Source organism: Dermacentor albipictus, chromosome 1, assembly GCF_038994185.2.
Source record: "Dermacentor albipictus isolate Rhodes 1998 colony chromosome 1, USDA_Dalb.pri_finalv2, whole genome shotgun sequence".
Taxonomy (NCBI): Eukaryota; Metazoa; Arthropoda; class Arachnida; order Ixodida; family Ixodidae; genus Dermacentor; species Dermacentor albipictus.
The window spans coordinates 392,180,096-392,198,976 of NC_091821.1; the positions used below are offsets into that span (position 1 = coordinate 392,180,096).

The following is an 18,881-nucleotide window of genomic DNA, read 5'->3' on the forward strand; positions in this document are numbered from 1 at the left end:
AAAAACTGCGTTAGCATAGAGATTGAGATAAAACAAAAAGCTTCCCCCCGCAAGATTTCGTTCCCGCGGCAACATATAATCATAACAAACACACACGCAACCTTCCACGCACTACACGCACACGTACACACACAGAAAAGAAAGAAAAAGCCGAAAACGGGCAAAAACTGATGGACACCGCTGCTGAAAGCACATGAAGCGGGCGCTGATGCACTGCACGAAGAAGCGCAAGCGCCGCGAATAAAGCACACAGCCAGAAAAAAACAAAGGAACAAGAAAGAAAGAAAGAGAGAAAGAAAGAAAGAGAGAAAGAAAGAAAGAAAAGCGGCGCGCGTGTCACACAATTTCCTCTCGCTCCTTTCGCAGGTGATTTATGCGGAAGCAGCATCCTCGGACAAAAATGGAAGTGGAGCCATGGCCGTCCAGCAGGCGAAATGCCGGTCGTAGGCCGTATCTTCACGGGCTCGCCTGCATGCCAGCTTTAGTAGGCTTGTTTTGTTCCTCCAATTTTTTTTATTTATTTTTCACCTGTTGCTGCTCTTCAGTTTCTTCCTTCTTCGCTCAGTGACGCTTCATATACATCTCCATTTCCGACCCGACGGCTCCTGCCCAACCCGTCCGTGGCGACGCATCAAACGACCAAGCGGGCTTAAGAAGGCAAAGCAGACGGAGCCGGCGCAAGATATTTCAGCAACGCCTGCAGGCGCGTCAGACTTGTTTTCACCGCGGGCCCGTACGGAAATCTCCGCTGCGAAGTGGCCCTGGCGTCTTCGCCGGGCCAATACTGTCCACTCGCGAAGCGGGCACTCACACGATGCTCCGCGTTTCGAGGGCGAAGGAGCACAATCCAAGAAGCACTGCGGCGCCATCCGCAGCTCCGGGCACGCGCGACCTCATCTCGCTGTCCAAACTCTCGGCGCGTACGCAGAGCACGCACGTATACGCAGAGTGCACGGCGGCGCCTTCTCGTAAAGAAGGAGCAGAGATCACGACGGCGCGTTGTCCACCCGTGGAGGAGAAACGAGACGAGGCCGGATTTCTTTTTCTTTCCTCGCCCCGAGATTATGCGCAAAGACACAAAAGAAGCGTGAGCAGCGGGACGAGTGGTAGGGCGGCAAAGAGGAAACGCACTCGTCCGGCAACAGGCCGGCGCGTTCCTTTCCTCGGGGACCTTGCTTGCGTGCGTTTGCGCACCGAATCTGGGATGAACGAGATGGGGCTGAGCGAAATACGTTATCGGAACGGCGTGGCCAAGTTGCTGCGCAAGTTCATCACAAGAAGGGGCACAGAGGCGCGAAGAGGAATTCGGGATATAGGAAACCCTCCCTCCTCCCAAGCAAACAGGAGGCGCCACCTAGATCACAAGGGCCGGATGCGCAAACACTCCGGCCCCTTTGTTGACATGTGCGGGCAAGAGGGCAAACAGAAGCAATGTTTACGACGACGCGCTGGACGAAAGGGTCAGCCTATAATTGAGTCGGCGACGCCCTTGGCCAAGAGCGTCGCCGAGGCTCTCGAAGCTTGCTCCTTTGTTTCCCGCATTGGTGCGAGCATCTGATTTAGCCGGATGTAATCCTCTTGGTAAGGACAAACGTTCCCGAGCAAATTGCACGCGCGACCTTGGCGCATCGAGCGTAATTTCGGGCTGGCAACTCCATAGACGCGTATGTACACGGGACAAGCGGACCCAATCTCCACTGCTCGAAGGGCGTGCAAGCAGCGCACGCTGGAAATGGCAAGCCCGAGAGGCGGCGACGAGGCAAGGCCTCGAAGCCCCCTCATGGGAGACCTGAGCCCGGGTCGTCAAATTTGCCGGATTCAAAACAAAGTTGTTTCCATCCATGGGAATGGCTTGGTTTAATAAGTTTTGACGTCCAAATTTCGGTTGGCGCAACCGAGAGATTACGGCGCTACATTAAAGGAGTACGACACAATATTTTGAAGCGGAGAAAACCCGTGAGGTCGATTTATGTGGGCACACACACATCGTCCGCAAGATATCAACGGCGAATACACCTTAGAACATATTTAAAATCCGTTTTAAAGTACGTGCGCGCAGCCATCCGCAAAACGCAGCACCTCATGACATGAACATCGGGGAAGGATCTTAAGCAATTGAGGAAAAGCTACGACACGAATTTTCATTGGCTGCCATGCTGCTTCCATGTGAGTTGTTGCTTGTAGTGGCATGCTCTCCGTGCCGCTGCAACTTCACAATTAAGCGGCAGCTTTCGTCGTGCCCACAGACTTGCCGCACGTTCGACACCGATTTGTCGTGTCTTACCGATGGATGCGGCCGATGCGATTGTCTTGAGGTTCGTCGTCGCTGTCACCGGTCGCAATTTCCGAGTCGCTACTTTCTATAGTGGCACGAATCGAATGTGATATGTCACGTCTAATACGGCGGCGACTACTGCCTGCCTGAAATCGTCACCGCCGGACGACGAAAGCGAGGACAACGACGGTGGCGAGGACATCGCAAAACACGTGCAGGCCTAGCAGACGAAATAGCAACACGTAGCTCGCGCACCAGCGTGCGCGTCAGCGCATACGTCAGAGGTTTTTACGGTTACGTGTTGAGCTGTTTTTACATCCTTTCCCTGGCCCATCCCATTGCTTTCTAATGAGTCATTAGCTATTCATTAAAGCAGAAAGAACGAGCTCGAAATTTTTTCTGTATGTACTATTTTAATTAAACTTCCACCACGCGACATTGAAAGAAACGATACTATAGACGCACAAAAGCTTTCTTTACATTATCTTAAAGGTAGTTCCTAGCAAAACAGCGGTACGTACCGCGCACAAGGTAACCGGCCACGCGATATATATATATATATATATATATATATATATATATATATATATATATATATATATATATATATATATATATATATATCAAAACATTAAGTTCCGATGATTGCGTGCAACAGGACCCACGTACTTGCACAAAATGAAACTGACTTTTGTCAAGGCAAAGAACCTGCAACAAAACTTCGTCCAACCATCCTCCCCCAACATGCAATTCCAACTCATTTCACGGTCTCTTACAAAGTCAGGCCAAAGCACTTCGTACTTCTGATGTTCGCAGAAGTTACTGTCGCGCCAACGTACACGCGGCTAAACATTGATCAAGGAACAAGATGAAACCGGGCGCAGGCCCCTTTGTCTTATACCGCGACCCAATTCCAGCCCGCAACAACCAGCGAGAGCGTCCGTGATTGCGGCGGCCAGTCAAACACGGCGACTCCCACCAGGGGGAGGGGCTCTACGTATAGTCGTGATGGCGTGTATAGTACCGGACGAAGCCGGTCCGTTCGGAAGGAAGCCGCCGGCACTGCGGCGACCGGCTGACGAAGATCAAGCGTCCCTCGCGGCGTGTCCACCGCTGTCCTCGTCGCGGGAGCCCGGCGGTCGCCGAATCAGCCGCCCCGAGTCTTTCGTGACCGCTCGCGGCGACGGGCCGCCACTCGTTTATCGTCATTTGTGCGTCGTCGGACACGGCGCCGGCGCGCCAGGCGACGCCATCGACGCACGCCAATATGGGCCGACGCCAATTCCAGAAGAGGCGAAGAAACAGGAGAGAGAGAGAGAGAAAGAGAGAGAGAGAGAGAGAGTAGCCGGTAACATGGTCCCAGTCGAGCCGTACACGCTGCCGAACACGTAGTGCAGCTGTCAAGATAGGGCCAATGAGGTTGAATTTTAGCTTGCCCATATATACGTAATTACCAGAGACCAGAGGCCGAATGCACAAAGCTTTACTTTCGTAAGTGCTGTTTTTCATTGGCAGATCGCTTAATAATAATAATAATAATAATAATAATAATAATAATAATAATAATAATAATAATAATAATAATAATAATAATAATAATATGTCCTACATCACTAGTGGCTGCCACGAACGCTTTTAGCGTAAGAACGTTTCGTGAATACGGGCCCTGAACTTTAGGGAATATGGATATATTTCTTCCTGGCGTCCTGACCGGGCCTATTTAACATATAAGCGCGAACTATAGGTCTACAAACATTTTACTGGCACTTTTAATTATGCCTATCGGTGCGTTCTTTCAATGTTGGTTCCCAAATTGGATTTTCAGAGCCTAAAATATTCCTTTTCCGGTGTTTTGTAACTGCCCCGTTTTGTTTACGACGGTATCACCCGCTGGCGGACTTGGCTAACGGCAGTAGATTATTACCACGAACACTTTGCTGGGGTATGGACTGTTGTTAACAGCTTTGCTGCAGAGAAGAGCATCGCTGTGAGACGGGATCAAACTGCGAAACGCGACAATAGATTTTGAAAGTGGCTTAGCGTACTTGCGCGCTCCTTTCACGTCTTAAAGCGAAACCTTCCATGTCTCGCTGGTTCGTCCGTGGGCGCCGAAAACGCACTGCACGAAAGCCATCTTTACACATCCGCGTAGAGCACTACAGTTTACATTCGCAGTACCGCGCCAGCGCCGACAGGTCGGCCGGTCAGTGCCAGATAACGGCGCGAAGAGACGAGCTCACCAACAGTAGCGCATGCACACAAATTTCACTGGAAACGCAAATTTCATCTGCTAGGCACGACGCCACCCATGTCGCGACTAACTGAGTACCCCTGCTTATCGGAGACAGCAACTGCACGTGAACACAGGCGCCCCTTGGGATCTGGGGGAAGAAAATTAGAGCCCCTTCCTTAAAGAAAGATGTTTGAGCGCCACACTACCCAGACGAACTGCATATGCCTACACTGCAGACACCCCCGACGCAACATCGTTCCTGCATTGACCTCACATTTGCAAGCAGGCTGTGTCAGATCACGATGGCAGAGCCTCTGACTGTCTACCACAGCGACCACAAGTTAATTCTGTGCAAGTGTAGAGTCGTCCTTGAAAGTGTGAGTGTGTTAGTGTAATGAACGGTTACATGATCTAAAATAAAGGCTATCCAAATTAACGAAATGTGTCCTCATTCAACTTCAACTTTCAAAAAATTCAATCCTAAGCAGGCAATCCAATCACATATGCATACCATCGGGTCGCTCAGCATTTCTTCGGCCCGTTGCGTGGTCGCAATTGGCTTTGGACTGACTCTGATCCAGTTTGCATTAGGCGAAATCTTCGCGTTCAACCATCTTTCTTTAAAAAAGGGGCTTTGAAATTTATTAGTCAACATCATCGAAAAACTTGAATGCTAGGGCGCAACTCTGACTTCAAATGCGAGGCTCAACTTAGATGTTCAGGAAAGGTTCGCCACCATCCCCAATGAACCTGTTGCTGACAGAGTTCGAAACGTCAATCTTTCAAGAAAGAAAAATCCAGAGTTTTCGGTATACTAAAAGAACAGTCAAAGGTTCTGACCGGCGAACAATCTAGAATTCCATAGGGCGTGGATTATCGGAGGTTCAAAAATACAAATACGTGCCCCTAACTTTGGTGGACGTCGAGAGCGCTCTTTTTCTGGATATAAACCAATACTGTGCGAGAAAAAAAAAAAGGCGCAGTACGAAACTCGGAAAAACTTCAGATGGTGCATGTCTGTCACTACTTTCAAAACTTTTCTTGTGGTGTCACGTCACCCGAAATTTCAGAAAATCTTTGTAACCTACGCAGCGCGTTTCATTCCCTTCTATAAGTGAATTTCACAAGGCAGGGGTTTAGTGCGCTGTGTTCCTTAGGAAATCACACTACATCTTCAAATGCACAGCTGAAGTTCTCTTTATTTGAGCCCACAAATAGGGGGTCCTAAAGGATAGTATTTGGCACCTACAGCATATGCCTTAAATGGTAGATTTAGTGTCTGTTATAAGCGCCTAAAAACCGCATTTTTGAGTGCTCAAACATCCGGTCTCTACACTCTAAAAACTAAGGGAGTGCCGGGCACTCCCTTTGAGGGAGTAGCGGCTTGTCCCATATTTCACTCTCTTTTCGAGAGTAGATCGACCCTCTTTGAGAGAGAGTAGGTCAACTCCTGTTGACAGAGTTTTGTTACTCCACCGCAAGGGATTGCTAGTACTCTTCTGCAGAGTGATAATACTCTTCCCACAGGGAGTGCTAGTACTCTTCCGCAGAGTGGTAATATTCTCACCGTAGGGGTAATGGCACTCCACCAGACCGAGTACTTCTACTCCCCCAAACAGAGTGCTAGTACTCTTCCCAATACCCTCTTAGCGAAGTCCTGGCCACGCATGCAGGCAGGAAATCAGATCAAATTAGGGTCGCTGATACACCGTTCCCCATAGGCGGCTCCTCAGACTCAGTGGCCCAATTCCAAGCGACCTTCAGAATAGGCGTGAGCAATGTTATGCAGGATTTTAAAGTCATTTTTTCCTGGCTATTTGCTGCCTACCATGAGGCGTGACTGCTCGGAATCTGCCTATGCGTCCCGAACGCCACTGCGGAGAAAAAAAAAGGGAATTACCATTTAATCCGCAATTATCTTCGCACATTTCACAATCAGGAGACACATCATCTTATTAGAACACAATACCCGAGGGATTCACATAGTTATGGAAAACCACATTGCTCGATACATCACGTGGATTCGAACCCGCGTACACTCGCATCTACACAATTCAAAGCAGACAACCTAACCATTACACCACAGCGCCACCACGCGCAGTCGTGTTGTTTTAGAGGTTATATATATAACAAATGTATTTGAGGAATCTGCTGTGGTGGGTGGAGTTTCTCTGCAGTGTGCTGTGCTGTTGTGTACTGAAATACGTTTGCGTTTGCATCATTTCCATTCCTTGCTACGACTAACGAAGGAATACAACGTAGACGATGACGTGAGAACTATTCATGGCTTGTCGTCACCCCAGTAAAATAACAAATGTGCCGTTCAGCTCATGATCAAGTGCTTTTCCAGTCCATGCATTATATGTTCTCCGAAAATACGCAGATACAAAGTATCGTGCCAACCATCCACGTATGTGAATTTAAGTCGCGCGTATACTGGTGAGCATTTCTGTTTATTTTTTCCGCCAGTTTCATTTGTATGTGGTTAACTGCGACGCCAGTACCAGGCATTTCGACGTGCCTCACGCTGCCGTGTAGGCGTTCTTTTCAAGTGCATTAGTTTAGAGTTCGGTTCAGTCCGCTGTGAGCTGTTGTCCTGCATTAGCAGCGGATCGTTAGCGTTTTGAAGAGCATGCATTCCAGCATTTGGAGACTGCTTATGCCGATAGCCGCGTCACATGCATTGGCACGCATGTTTAAATGACTAATGTGTCCACTTGTTACGCGTGCACTGCTCGTATCCTGTGGCAGTGCTCGTTCTAAAAGCTTCGAAGACCATCTACATTCATACGTGTGTTCAATATATATGCACAGGATGGACTTGTCGGCTAGTTGGTTGAGCATTTTAGAAGAAACAGCGCAACGCAAGGACGACGCAAAAACATGGACCACACCACGAAGCACTGGTGTGGTTGATGCTTTTTTTCGTCCTGGTGTTTGCGCTGTTCCTTCTTGCACGATACACGCACACCACAGGTAGGCAAAAGTTTAGGAGCATAGGGCGTTAACTTTGTTTTCCCAGTTTCCTCTCGGTGTCAATGGCACAATGCGTTGCCCGGAATTGCGCACGCTTACCCTCATATTCAGAAATGCATCATAACTTGAAGCCCATGCTTGACTTGATCTAAATGACGCAAGCCGTGAACGCACCAAAAGAAAGGCAGTGAGCCTCTGGGGACGTTCGCACCAGGCGTCGTTTATATAAAGTCAAGCATGAGCTTTGTATTAAGATGCATTTCTGAATATGGGGGTTAGTCATCTACTTCTCACAGAAAATGTCGAAGAAACGCCCACCAAAACCAGGCACATTCGTAAACTTAACTAGGCAATACGAAGCTCCATAGAAAAAGAGTGGTATTAAAAGCTTTCAGTATTTTTCTGTACTCCAATATGATGCGCTCTCGTGGCTTCCATGTATAGAGATAGTGCAGCGTTAGCTAAAAAGCATGAATTTCCAAACTCCATGCCAAAATAAGCTTGTAAAATTATTTAGGTGCTAGAATCCAGGGTTTGTAGCGATCCTTGAAAACCCTTTATTTCTAAAATGCCATTTTGAAGGCATTGAAAACCCTGGAATTTTTAGAAGTACTGGAAAGTCCTTAAATTTGTACACTTGGCTAGACTTAGCAGACATTGCCAAGCGTTTCTTTTTCCCTTCTGTGACACTCTTCGCATGTCACAGAGAATTGTCTGTGGAGGTAATAGAAGGAAAGCGACATCCTTAAAGTTGAAATTACAAAGGAGCTGCAGATACCAGTTTTAGGCACACGGAACCGGCGACAAATGTACTTGGAGGAGCAGAAGCAGGAAGCTCAACAGTTGAGGCATTCAAAGAAAAGCCGTGATGAGTCAATCGAGAGCTACAGACACAATAAAAGGAAATTACAAATGACTTGCTTATTTGGTGGTGAAAAGCTGAGGCAACAGATGACATCACATACACTGTCAAACCAGACAGTATTCAAAAACTGCAAATGTTGCAGGTCCAAGTAGTTAATTGTGCTATTGCAGAAAAACTTTAGAGCGCTTTCTTGAAATGCTTCCTTGTGTGCGTTTAGTGATTGGCGGTGAAAGGCAAATTAGCAGTCGTTCAAATGTTTGAAATCAGTGAAATGCGATTTGTTTTGTTTTCTTTTGTTTGCATTAAAGTTAACAATGTTGTTGAACAAGTTATTGCCTGTCCAAACTACAAAACAAATCGCACGAGGTCCTTGAAGTTACTGTGTCGGGGCCTCGAAAGTTCTTGAAAACCATTGCATTTTTTTTCAATATTGCTACGAACCCAGTAGAACAACTGTCATGGAGTAAAAACCTTGGCTGAACAGGGGCTTATACGAAGAGCACAGGAAGACTAGAAATGCAGTAGTAGGCATGGAGGGCCCTGAAAAAAATGTGCCACATCTGCTCGTCTGCCTTATGTTTCTGCATTGACTGTCACATTTTTAATAGAAGTGCACTTACTGTTCTACTCCAATAAACGCAACATTACCAACTCCAGTGTGGGGCAGTCCTTCAGCCAGTGCAGAACTCTTTCTGTACATCCCTGTCAGTTCTGTCATTTTTCCAGCATTGTAGTACAAGATTTGTTAAACTGGTTTTGCAGAATATGAGCAGTATACTCTTAAATTAGCTGTTTATTTGTATACACAAGTTCAGGTCCTCAGTTTGGTTGCATGACAAATTGCCATACCTCAATAGATACAAGAAAAAATGTTATTAGAGTTTAATAAAATCCAAACAGTAATAATCACAACAATATAATGACATACATTTCTTTTGGTACGTATACAGCCCATGTCTTGGCACTGTATAAATTCAACTATACATCGCAAGTACTGTGTCCTGACCACTATTATTCACATGTGTAAAACCATCACAGCAATTCTTCAAAAAATATCACAGTGATTAGTGAAATACATTTTGTAACTGCTTTACATGAGCATAATGTATACAAATGGTCCCTGTGTACCTACACACGACTAGTGCCACCCGAGTACTATTACTCACAGGTGTAAAACCAACAAAGCAGTTCTTTAAAAATATCACAGCGCTTAGTGACGTACATGCTGTAACTCCCTTGTATGCTTAATACAAACAAGTGAGCACACAGAAAGATAGCAGTGCGCCTACATGGAAACACCACCGCCTCAATACTAATTCACAAGTGTACAACCAACCAAGCAGTTCTTTAAAGATTATCACAATGCTTAGTGACATACAATTTGTAACTAGCTTATATAAGATTTATACAAACATGAGAACATACCCAAAGCTATCGGTGCACCTACATGGAAGTGCGGCCATCTGAACACTATTATTTGCAAGTGTAAGCTCAACAGAACAGTTCGTTATAGTGATGCCCATTTTGTAACTGCCTTATACAAGCTTAGTGCAAGCACAAGAATGCGGAAAAAATAAATTAAAAACTTGCTCTATGAATACACAAACAGATCAACACAAATGGTAAACACCGCTTTGAAGACACGTGACCAAAGCGCAAGTGCTGTGCCGGTTGAAACTGCCATCCACAAAAGCATTGAGCAATGCTTCCACCACACGCAATAAAGTGCTGAAAGACTGCATCTGTAACGTACCTATTTTAATTCAAATTTCTTGAATATAGGGCTCTCTTGGAGATAAGGCATCTGATCCAACTGACCTGATTTTACACCTGCTAAATGCATACAATGCACTCAGATATAACTGGTAATAATAATTATAAGACATTTAAAAACTTGATAGTATGATGAAGATGCATGACTAGAAAAGTTCTGTCGCCCTCGTACTTGTTAAAAAGGTGTAAGTACGACACATGTTCTTTTTTTCCGCAATTTTTGCATTAATGGACACCCGGGAACCTCGAACCCACAAAAAAAGAAAATACTGCTGTGTTAATAGTGTTGTGAATAATTTTTTGTGAAAGCTTTTTACAGACAAGTTGCAGTCTCGTTTCTGGAGGTTGAGCTGTATCATGCAAAATAACATGGAAAGTGGTCACATGGGAGCATGACACTATGCCATAATGTTCGTTTCAGTTGACTCTCTTGCCCTACAAGTCAGTGCTCACTGTGACCAGTGATGGAACAGCAGTGTCTGTGTGATTTTCATCACACTTCTGTCTCATGCCATCTTTACCAGAGTTGGCGGCACATAGATACCCAAATTTCGATAGTGTTGCTTTCTCAGGTGGTTGTTTTTGATTTGCTCAATATCAGTTGGCACTTCAGCTGCATCAAACTTCTTTTTTACCTCTTCAACAACAACGTAAACAACAATCTTATGACACCTGTGTTGTCCTTCTAGTTGCCTACAAAGACCAGTTAATCTAGCAACAACACTGACAGTCTCTACTATCTTCTAATGGGGAAGAGGTGTGTCCCACCATGTGTTCCACGTTGTTGTCGCTATGTGGGCTGGCTGGGGAGGCAACAACTGTAATATGTTTACATATTTTAAAGTGATGCTTGTACTGTGTTATAACACCTAACTTAGTCTCGCACTTGCTGCACAAGAACACTGGCTCACAGTCATGGTGAAAAGCTTTTGTATGTTGAGCAAATGCACTACAAAAAAAGTCACAGTGATAGCACACATGTTGCTCTACCAGGCCTGGTGCGGTTCCTTCTGACACTGCTGCTGATGCTGACACACTGCTGCTTGCCTCGTACACTGTTGCAGCTGCAGTAGACATGGCCGTCTCTGTATCTATTGCTGCCGTGCCACCTGTCATGGTAACTTCAGGTGGTATCGGGCTCACTTCTGCAACAGAGATGTCGTTTGCCCCTTGAGAGCTCTCGTCATCAGGGCCAATAATTTCGTAGGCATTGTCTCCTGCATCGAAGAACCAATACGAACAGCCTGAATTAATAAACATAGCTCTAAGAAGTACGGACATCAAAACTTAACCACAAGCTTTGCACATCAGTGACCAGGCTTAAGGAATAATACTTGCAGGAGGAGTTACACAATTGTGTGCGTACATTACAGTTAAGCCTCATTAGAAGAGATACTCAAGAGGCACGGGAAACATGTCTCTCGAAACCAAAAATTTTAAAACACTGAGGAGCCAGACTAGATCAGCTTATTATGCATCATCACTAAAGTATGTTCAGATATATCTGAAGGAATAATTGCTCAGGGTGGCTTGAAGGGCCCCTAAACCACTTGACATTTTTTGAACATTTCAAGTAAACATGAGTATCAAAATCACAATGGCGTCACAATTGACGACGCCAAACGCCACAGTGCGTAGCACTGTGGGAGCACCACAATATGACGAAAACGACCCCATGCGCCTGTCTGGACCTATCCTGCACCCCCCAGTTTGTCCTGACATCATCAGGCTGTCTCTAATGATGTCACCAGTTTCCAGTGCTGTCAATTGGTCGAACGAAAGTGTACGACTGCCGGCGAGGCCTGCAAGCAAATACACACTCCTTCCTCGTCGCGTTGCTCGCGATGCCATTGTGGGCAGCCAATGGGGGCAAAGAACAGAAATGCCAACGGAAGGGTCTCCCTATGAGGCTCTTCAACTAGAGTCACCATACAGTTCCATTGTATTGGCAAGGTCATTAGCGCCACCCCACGCAGGATGACGGGCCTGCGCGGCAGCAACAGAGCTCGTTGGTGATGGCCTGTCCCGTAACATTTGGAGGTGTACTAGGCGAGGAAAAGACGATACTGTCCAGATGGCGTGTACCACATGAAAGAGTAAAATGAGCGGGGACTACTTTTCGATAATCAAACACGTAGCTCCACTATTACTGCACCGTTTTGAAAAATTCTCGTGGCTACGTGTTCGTTGCCTTAACATGTACAACTGCAACACCGCAACTGAATTTCAACCTCGGTGGTTTAGGGGCCCTTTAAAGAAGACATTAACAGCTTTTTAGTGACTGTAGATTGCGTTAGCTTCCTCCCTAACTTGTGGAAGTTAAACACTTCACTTTGCAAGCCTTGTTGCTCGCAGTGCCTTTGAGGTGCTCTTAGACGCTCGTCAGCTTCAACTGTCGACACTTTCTGCCCTGCACTGTCCTCGTTGCCCTCCTTTTCTAGTTCATGCTAAAGAGACATGCACACTTGACCTGTGTGAGGATTGCGTGATCTTTACGCCCTTCGGAGCACACAAGGTGCATGAAGTGAATGTGTCTGGGTTGTGTCCCTTCGAAGTAGTGAATACTTAAAAAGTCGTTAGTAACAAAGGTGACTCTTGCGTACAGTGTTGTTAATGTGGCAAACCAACCAAACCTTTTTCAGATGTCTCTTACAACCAAGTGTATCTTGTAATGAGATTCTACTGTACTGAATATTTTTCATCTATGGATCATCTGCATGTACATATAGTCACAAAGACATGCTGTGTGGAATGGCGAATTAGGAAAAAGCTCGTACTCTTACTTTTTGTCCCTAACATAAGCAGCTGATAATATGATAAAAAGCAGGTAATGAGGCAAGCATGGAACATAATCCTTCAGCTCTAAACAGTTTTTTGGGCCCGCATCATTCCCTCATGACATAAGGAAACAACTTGATTGCAGTAATGGCTGCATGTGATCTGAGTTTATTGAAACAAACAATACGTAAGGTTGCCCTGTATGTAATTTTATCAGTGCTTTTTAGATGTCCTGCTGGCAATCCTGGCTGCACAATGTTTCTCATGCTTTTTGGCACGATTCCTTTATTTTCCACTCCACTCTTTTTTCTGGTTTTATCCCCTTTCCCTTCCCCCTTGCATAAAATAGCACACCTGAAGTATCAAACCTGTTGAATTATTGTGTGTATCATACCTGTTAACATGCGGGCTTCTCTGTGGTCTGTGTTGTACTTTTGCGCTGTACAAGTCAATTCGAAATGAAAGATAGAATGTCCCTGATTTTAGTTTAATTGTATGTGTGTGTGTATATATATATATATGTCTCTCTCATGTTTTGAAATATATGTACATTCAGGAGTGCCTGCATGCTCTTCTCCCCTGCTCCAGTGACGAAAAGGAGAGCCTTTTTATGTAGCATAGTAAAACATTCACATGTTTTCGCTGTGCCCATTACATCACTTATCATATGGATCTGTCACAATACAGAGTAGCAGTGGTCTATAATACTAACTCATCCCAACAAAACTATAGATTAGCACATACCGACATACTGTGAAACAGCTGTTGCAAAGCCGCTGGTGCTGGCAATTCCCGCAGCACTGCAGTGGTACAGCCGAGTGCCATCTGTATAGTGACAAATGCACATGCATGTTAGCAACTCACTAGTTGCTGATGGTTTCATAAGCTTTACACTACACAATAAAGTAATCTAGACAACTTTGTTGGAACAAATACACATAATTAGGACACCACTTAAAGACTAACACGATTAATTGCCCCCAATCTCTCTCACTAAGGGATGATACTACTGAAACATCGGTGGAGAGCTCTGATTAACACAGTCCATAAAGGACAAGCTTTCTTTGAGGAAAACAGTTATAACAGCGGTTAGTTTTCTTGATCATCTTATGTGCTAGCTTTGATTTAAATGTCATGCAGTACTATAAAATATGAAGTGCCGCATTTCTAGCAGCAGAAGGCGTCATCAGCCTCATGGTACAACTGATTTTTGCACTGTTTGTGTCAGTGAGCCGACACATACAAAGAAAACCGAATTCACACATATATATACAGTGCCAAGTGCACTCCTCCTTCTGAAAACGCAGCCGCCAGTTACAATGCTGCTGAAAGGAAAGGTTATATAGAGTGCGAGACTGCATGGAACTACCACTTATGACTGTAAGTGTATGATCTGCTGATTGGAGAGGTAGTCACATGCTATTTCTAGTCTCTTTTGGAAGCATTACTAAAGGATGAAATAAAATCTATTTATAAGTCATGAATTTCACGCATCCACGGTTTGGTTAAATAACTTGTGAGAAAAAGACATGTTTACCTGGAAGAGCAACGTTTTTTTCCTGCTGCAAAATTTTCCTTCGAATTAATGAAATAACTTTACAGCGTCATAATATATTGTGTTTCTCGCAACTACTTCCCAGCAGTGGCGAGTTACAGTGTTTATATCTGACTCATTGGGCGACAATACTGCCAAACACAACTGCTTCACGAACACGAGAACACGTCCCTCGCAGGGAATAGCAACCATATACGCCTCTGTGAGACATGATCGCACCTTTGTGGTCAAAATGTACATTAGAACGACACCACCATCTGATTAAAAAAAAAAGCCTCAGTACAAGGCAGCAGCCAACTGCATAATGTGAAATTCCAACTGATGTCCACTTACTGGTGGCCTGTGTTCGAGTCACTTCTGGCAGTTGACTGGGTGCTGAGAAATGCACGTCCTGGGTTGTCCCTACAAAACATACAGGGTTATGTCAAATGTTGAAAATATATATACACCGGCATTTCATAAGTTGCAAAACAAATGAGTAAACTAATAAACAACTGTAATGTAAACAGAGTACACATAAGATAGGCTGTCAACTGGTAATGCATTACGTGAAAAACCTAATGCATAGGAAAGACTATATCTATACACACGAAGCTGACGCACAATTTAATTCACTCTAGGTTTTTCCGTGCAGTATATTCAAATTATTATGTCTAGTGGTTAGAGCAAAATTAGTGTAAATTACGCACTAAATTATGTACCCTGGAAAACTTTTCTTCAGTATGCACCTGTATGCACTTCGAATGAGTAGCGTTGTAAAATTTACGTACATAGCATTTAACATGGTTGCTGAAAACGGATTTCCTTTGCCCTGTGTCGCGTACAGTGAGCTACATATATCTGCCCCCCCCCCTTTTTGTACTAGCCATACTGCGTGCCATTGCACTTATACGCACGTCAATAAACCTTACGACACAGAAATAAAAAAAAGCGCCAATCACCCATGCTTGCATGTTGTAGTGGGCCTAACCTAACCAAGCATGGGCTGTTGCTTTTTATAGTAAACACAGGCACCGTGCTCATTGCAAGTATGTATCATGTCACTAAGCAAATACGCAATTTCATTGTACCACTATTTTTTTATCACATGGATGTATCTGTTGAGAGGCAAGACAAAAAGCAGTCACTTCTCAGAACTAATCAGCTTTTTTAAAACACATTTCTAACTTTTCAATGACACTTGCTGCTGTGTTTGTCTCCAGAGAACATACTTGATTTGACTTTCCAATCGGAGACATTACATAAGTATACCATGTTAAGATGACTGCCTGGAGCACGTGAGAATTTTCATCTTGGTGTAACATACTGTATCTTGATTTTGGTTACATTTGGTCAAATGGTACACCCAATATACCCACATACTAGTTTTCTTGTCCAAATTGCATGGCAATGTATTTTGATTTTTTGGCATTGGCTCCTCTGCACTACGCTCCAATGGCTCTTTCACATCCTCGTGTCCTTGCAGCTGCCTTCTTGAGTTATATAAAGCGGGTGCCTGAAAAATATCATATGCAAAAGTCAACACAAGGGCATGGTGCAAAACAACATCAAGACAGTCAAGGCCATGGCAATAAAAGAAAGTCTTAGCTCTTAGTCTTCTTAGTGAAATGCATGCAAAACATCCAAATGACTGCAACAGTCAACTGCTAAATTAACTTCAATTTTAGATTTACACAAAAAAGAAATAACGGACAGTTCATCCTCGTTCGGCACGAATGTTAAAATACTCCTGCTAATGAATAGAATATTGGTCATTTTCAGACATCATAGGTCTGCCATGAGCCTGGTGTATCGCAAACACCATTTGTGACACATATCCTAAGCACGTGCCCAGTGTGCCCCCCGCACCATCCCTGGTTGTGCCACTGCTGAAGCCATAATTTGAGGATTATAGCTGCAAACATGATGCTCAGTAGGGATGAAAATATTGTCCTTCAGTTCAATGGATATATGGATGTTCCTATAAAAAAGGGCAACGAGGCTTGTTATGGCAAGCTTACCCACATTTCAATACTAACAAGAAAGTTCACTGCGGCCTGCATCTAAGCTTACTAAAAAGCATGAACTTATTTTCATGTATGAGGTGCACAATGGAGTTCATTTTTGACAGACCCGACTACTGCTGCAGTTTGAAATCTAGCATTTTAGATTCTTGAAGGCATGTAAAAGTTGCAGTTAAACCGCAGTTATTGGTTTATTACACCAACCTATTGTTCTGTGTACGACAGACTGGTTACACGGAATTAAAGCAAAATTTTATTTTCATATTTTATTTCTCTACTAAAAATATTAAAGCGATAAACACATTTTGATCTGCCATGCAATAGCAAAATGCACACATTACGCTTGTAACCCCCAAAGGAAGGCTGATTTAGCTATTCATATGACATAACTCTGACACGCCAACTCATATTAGCAAATGCACAGGCATGTCCAAAACAATAAGCGTATGCAAAGCGCCCTTGCAATTGTAATTCCACACAGCAGCCGTTATATTCGATGCCGATGCATAACTAGCTGCTCGACAATTCACCGAGTTCGTAGACATAAGCATCCTTTCAGTTTCGCACCATGCACGAAAACCGCAACAGGAGACAAAACCAGACCTACCTATAACCACACCATTTTAATACATGAGCAAAAACAGTTCAGTCTTAGGGATAAACACTGTGAGAGCGATTTAGTGCGCGACGGCGATGCGCGACAAAACGGGCCGTCGCTTGAACAGATGGCTTGGTTCTGGAAATCTAGAAATCATCGCTCGTTGCCCGAAAGTGCTATGAGCGACTAGCCAATAGCACGAAGCCGGAACTAGATGTACTACATACATCGCTCAAATACTACCGATTGTAGCGCGGAACGAGCAAATGATTCAATTTTTATACGTGCAAGGATAAGAACCTACGGCAAGACCTCCGGAAATATTTTATGCTACTTTTTTCGTAAAATACATCAACGTAAATTACTAAAGCACGCGTCACGCGTGATTGCAGCCCTCATGCCGGCAACACCGGGGAGGCGTCGCTCAATATCGTCGCTCGCACGGAGTGCGACTTGTAGGCGACGAGCGAACGCGACAGCCATCTCCATCGCGTCGCTTGTAGCTGCCGCGCGCAAGATCGCTTATATGGGGTTTATACTTTTTTCAGCATAAAACATGGATTCCTCATGCGTTTTCAGTAAGTTCAAGATAACGCGCCCAACTGACCTCTTGCAGCATGCAGCTGAATGCCTGCGGCAAAGTTTCCAACTAGCACAGGTGCTGCACGTAACTTCAGTGGTCGCAGTTTCCCCCTGCGCGAGACACCGTCAAGCGCGCGGTTTATTTATAAAAAAAGCATGCTGCCAGCAAAATGACGCCTTCTGTTATGTGATTCCTTAGTTCAACAGCGTTCCGTACACAGTAGACTGCTAAACTGAATAAATTCAAACAAACAAAACGCACGCTAATCACGCTCCGCATAGGCTCGGAATCACGGGCTGGTGAACGAACCATTTTAAGCGTCCTCTCGCCTGGCGTCTTATTGAACATACCATAGTTCTGGCAGCGTTTGCGATCTTTAAAACTCTTACGGACAACGGCAACGTGATGAAATCACATGCAGTTATCGCGACGACTGGCTTTTTCGATTGACATGGAGAGACACAGCGCGTATGCCTAGTCCTATCGCGTCGGCTAAGCGCAGCGACGACTTCCTGGCGATAGCATGACATATACGTAGAATGTGCACCTAAGTTAGAATTCACTTACCGTGGAGGATTTGCTGTTATATCCAAGGCATGACGAACGACTGTCGTGTTTTCGTAGCGACGCGAGATGGCTGACATACGATCTCCTTTGGCTGGCCTTCGCGGCGGCGGTGCAGCTCGCTGTAGGGATCACCTTTCTCTGGCGCTGTATTGTTCCGCGATCTTGAGCGCGCGCGCGCGGTGGAGCAAATCCGAGTGAAAAAGTAGAGCGCTCGCTACGCGTTTCTTTGAACTGCGGCGGTCTGTTCTCTTAGAAGCAACTGCATGTAATAAAGCCACAATTAAGTTTCTGGCCTCCTGTAACAAAATCCCGCCGGACAGATGTCCTATTCTGCCGTATAAGAATAGGACACACTTTTGGCACACATAACTTCTTACACACGGGAAACGAGCCTCCAACCTGTGGTAGATGCGGGGAGAGGCTGACCGTCCTCCACGTCCTACTGGAGTGTCGGGAAGCCGAATCCGAAAGAAAAAAAAACATTTTCTCTTAACATACGGGCACCACATCCCCCTTCATCCTGTTATGTTACTTGGCCCAGAACCACTCTTTGACATCAACGCCGTCCTAGGTTTTTTGAAAGATGTTGTGTTGCATGTTATTAGCCCCACACGTTCGTAGCGCTTCCTCTCTTCAGAGGATGCCGCTGCGATAATTATTTTGAATAGCACATGC

The 18,881-nt window shown here is 45.0% G+C and overlaps 2 protein-coding genes across 12 annotated transcripts in view; both read right to left on the reverse strand.

Moving 5' to 3' along the window:
* The window catches only part of dlg1 (discs large 1), a 764,145-nt gene that overhangs the window by 504,116 nt on the left and 241,148 nt on the right, over positions 1–18,881 (reverse strand). The window lies entirely within an intron of this gene.
* Positions 9,217–18,334, reverse strand: LOC135914384 (uncharacterized). Of its 3 annotated transcripts, XM_070532042.1 has the most exons (6): positions 18,207–18,334; positions 17,664–17,749; positions 15,818–15,950; positions 14,789–14,857; positions 13,653–13,725; positions 9,217–11,339 (listed from the first exon to the last, which is right to left on the reverse strand). In XM_070532042.1, exons 2-6 carry the CDS (start codon positions 17,673–17,675, stop codon positions 11,309–11,311), a joined length of 318 nt encoding a protein of 105 aa, XP_070388143.1. In that variant the 5' UTR covers positions 17,676–17,749; positions 18,207–18,334; the 3' UTR covers positions 9,217–11,308. The 3 variants fall into 3 exon arrangements, 1 of the variants encoding a protein (XP_070388143.1); XR_011511406.1 differs by lacking the exons at positions 9,217–11,339; positions 13,653–13,725; positions 17,664–17,749 and having other exon boundaries at positions 14,688–14,857; XR_011511405.1 differs by lacking the exons at positions 9,217–11,339; positions 13,653–13,725; positions 14,789–14,857; positions 17,664–17,749 and having other exon boundaries at positions 15,276–15,950.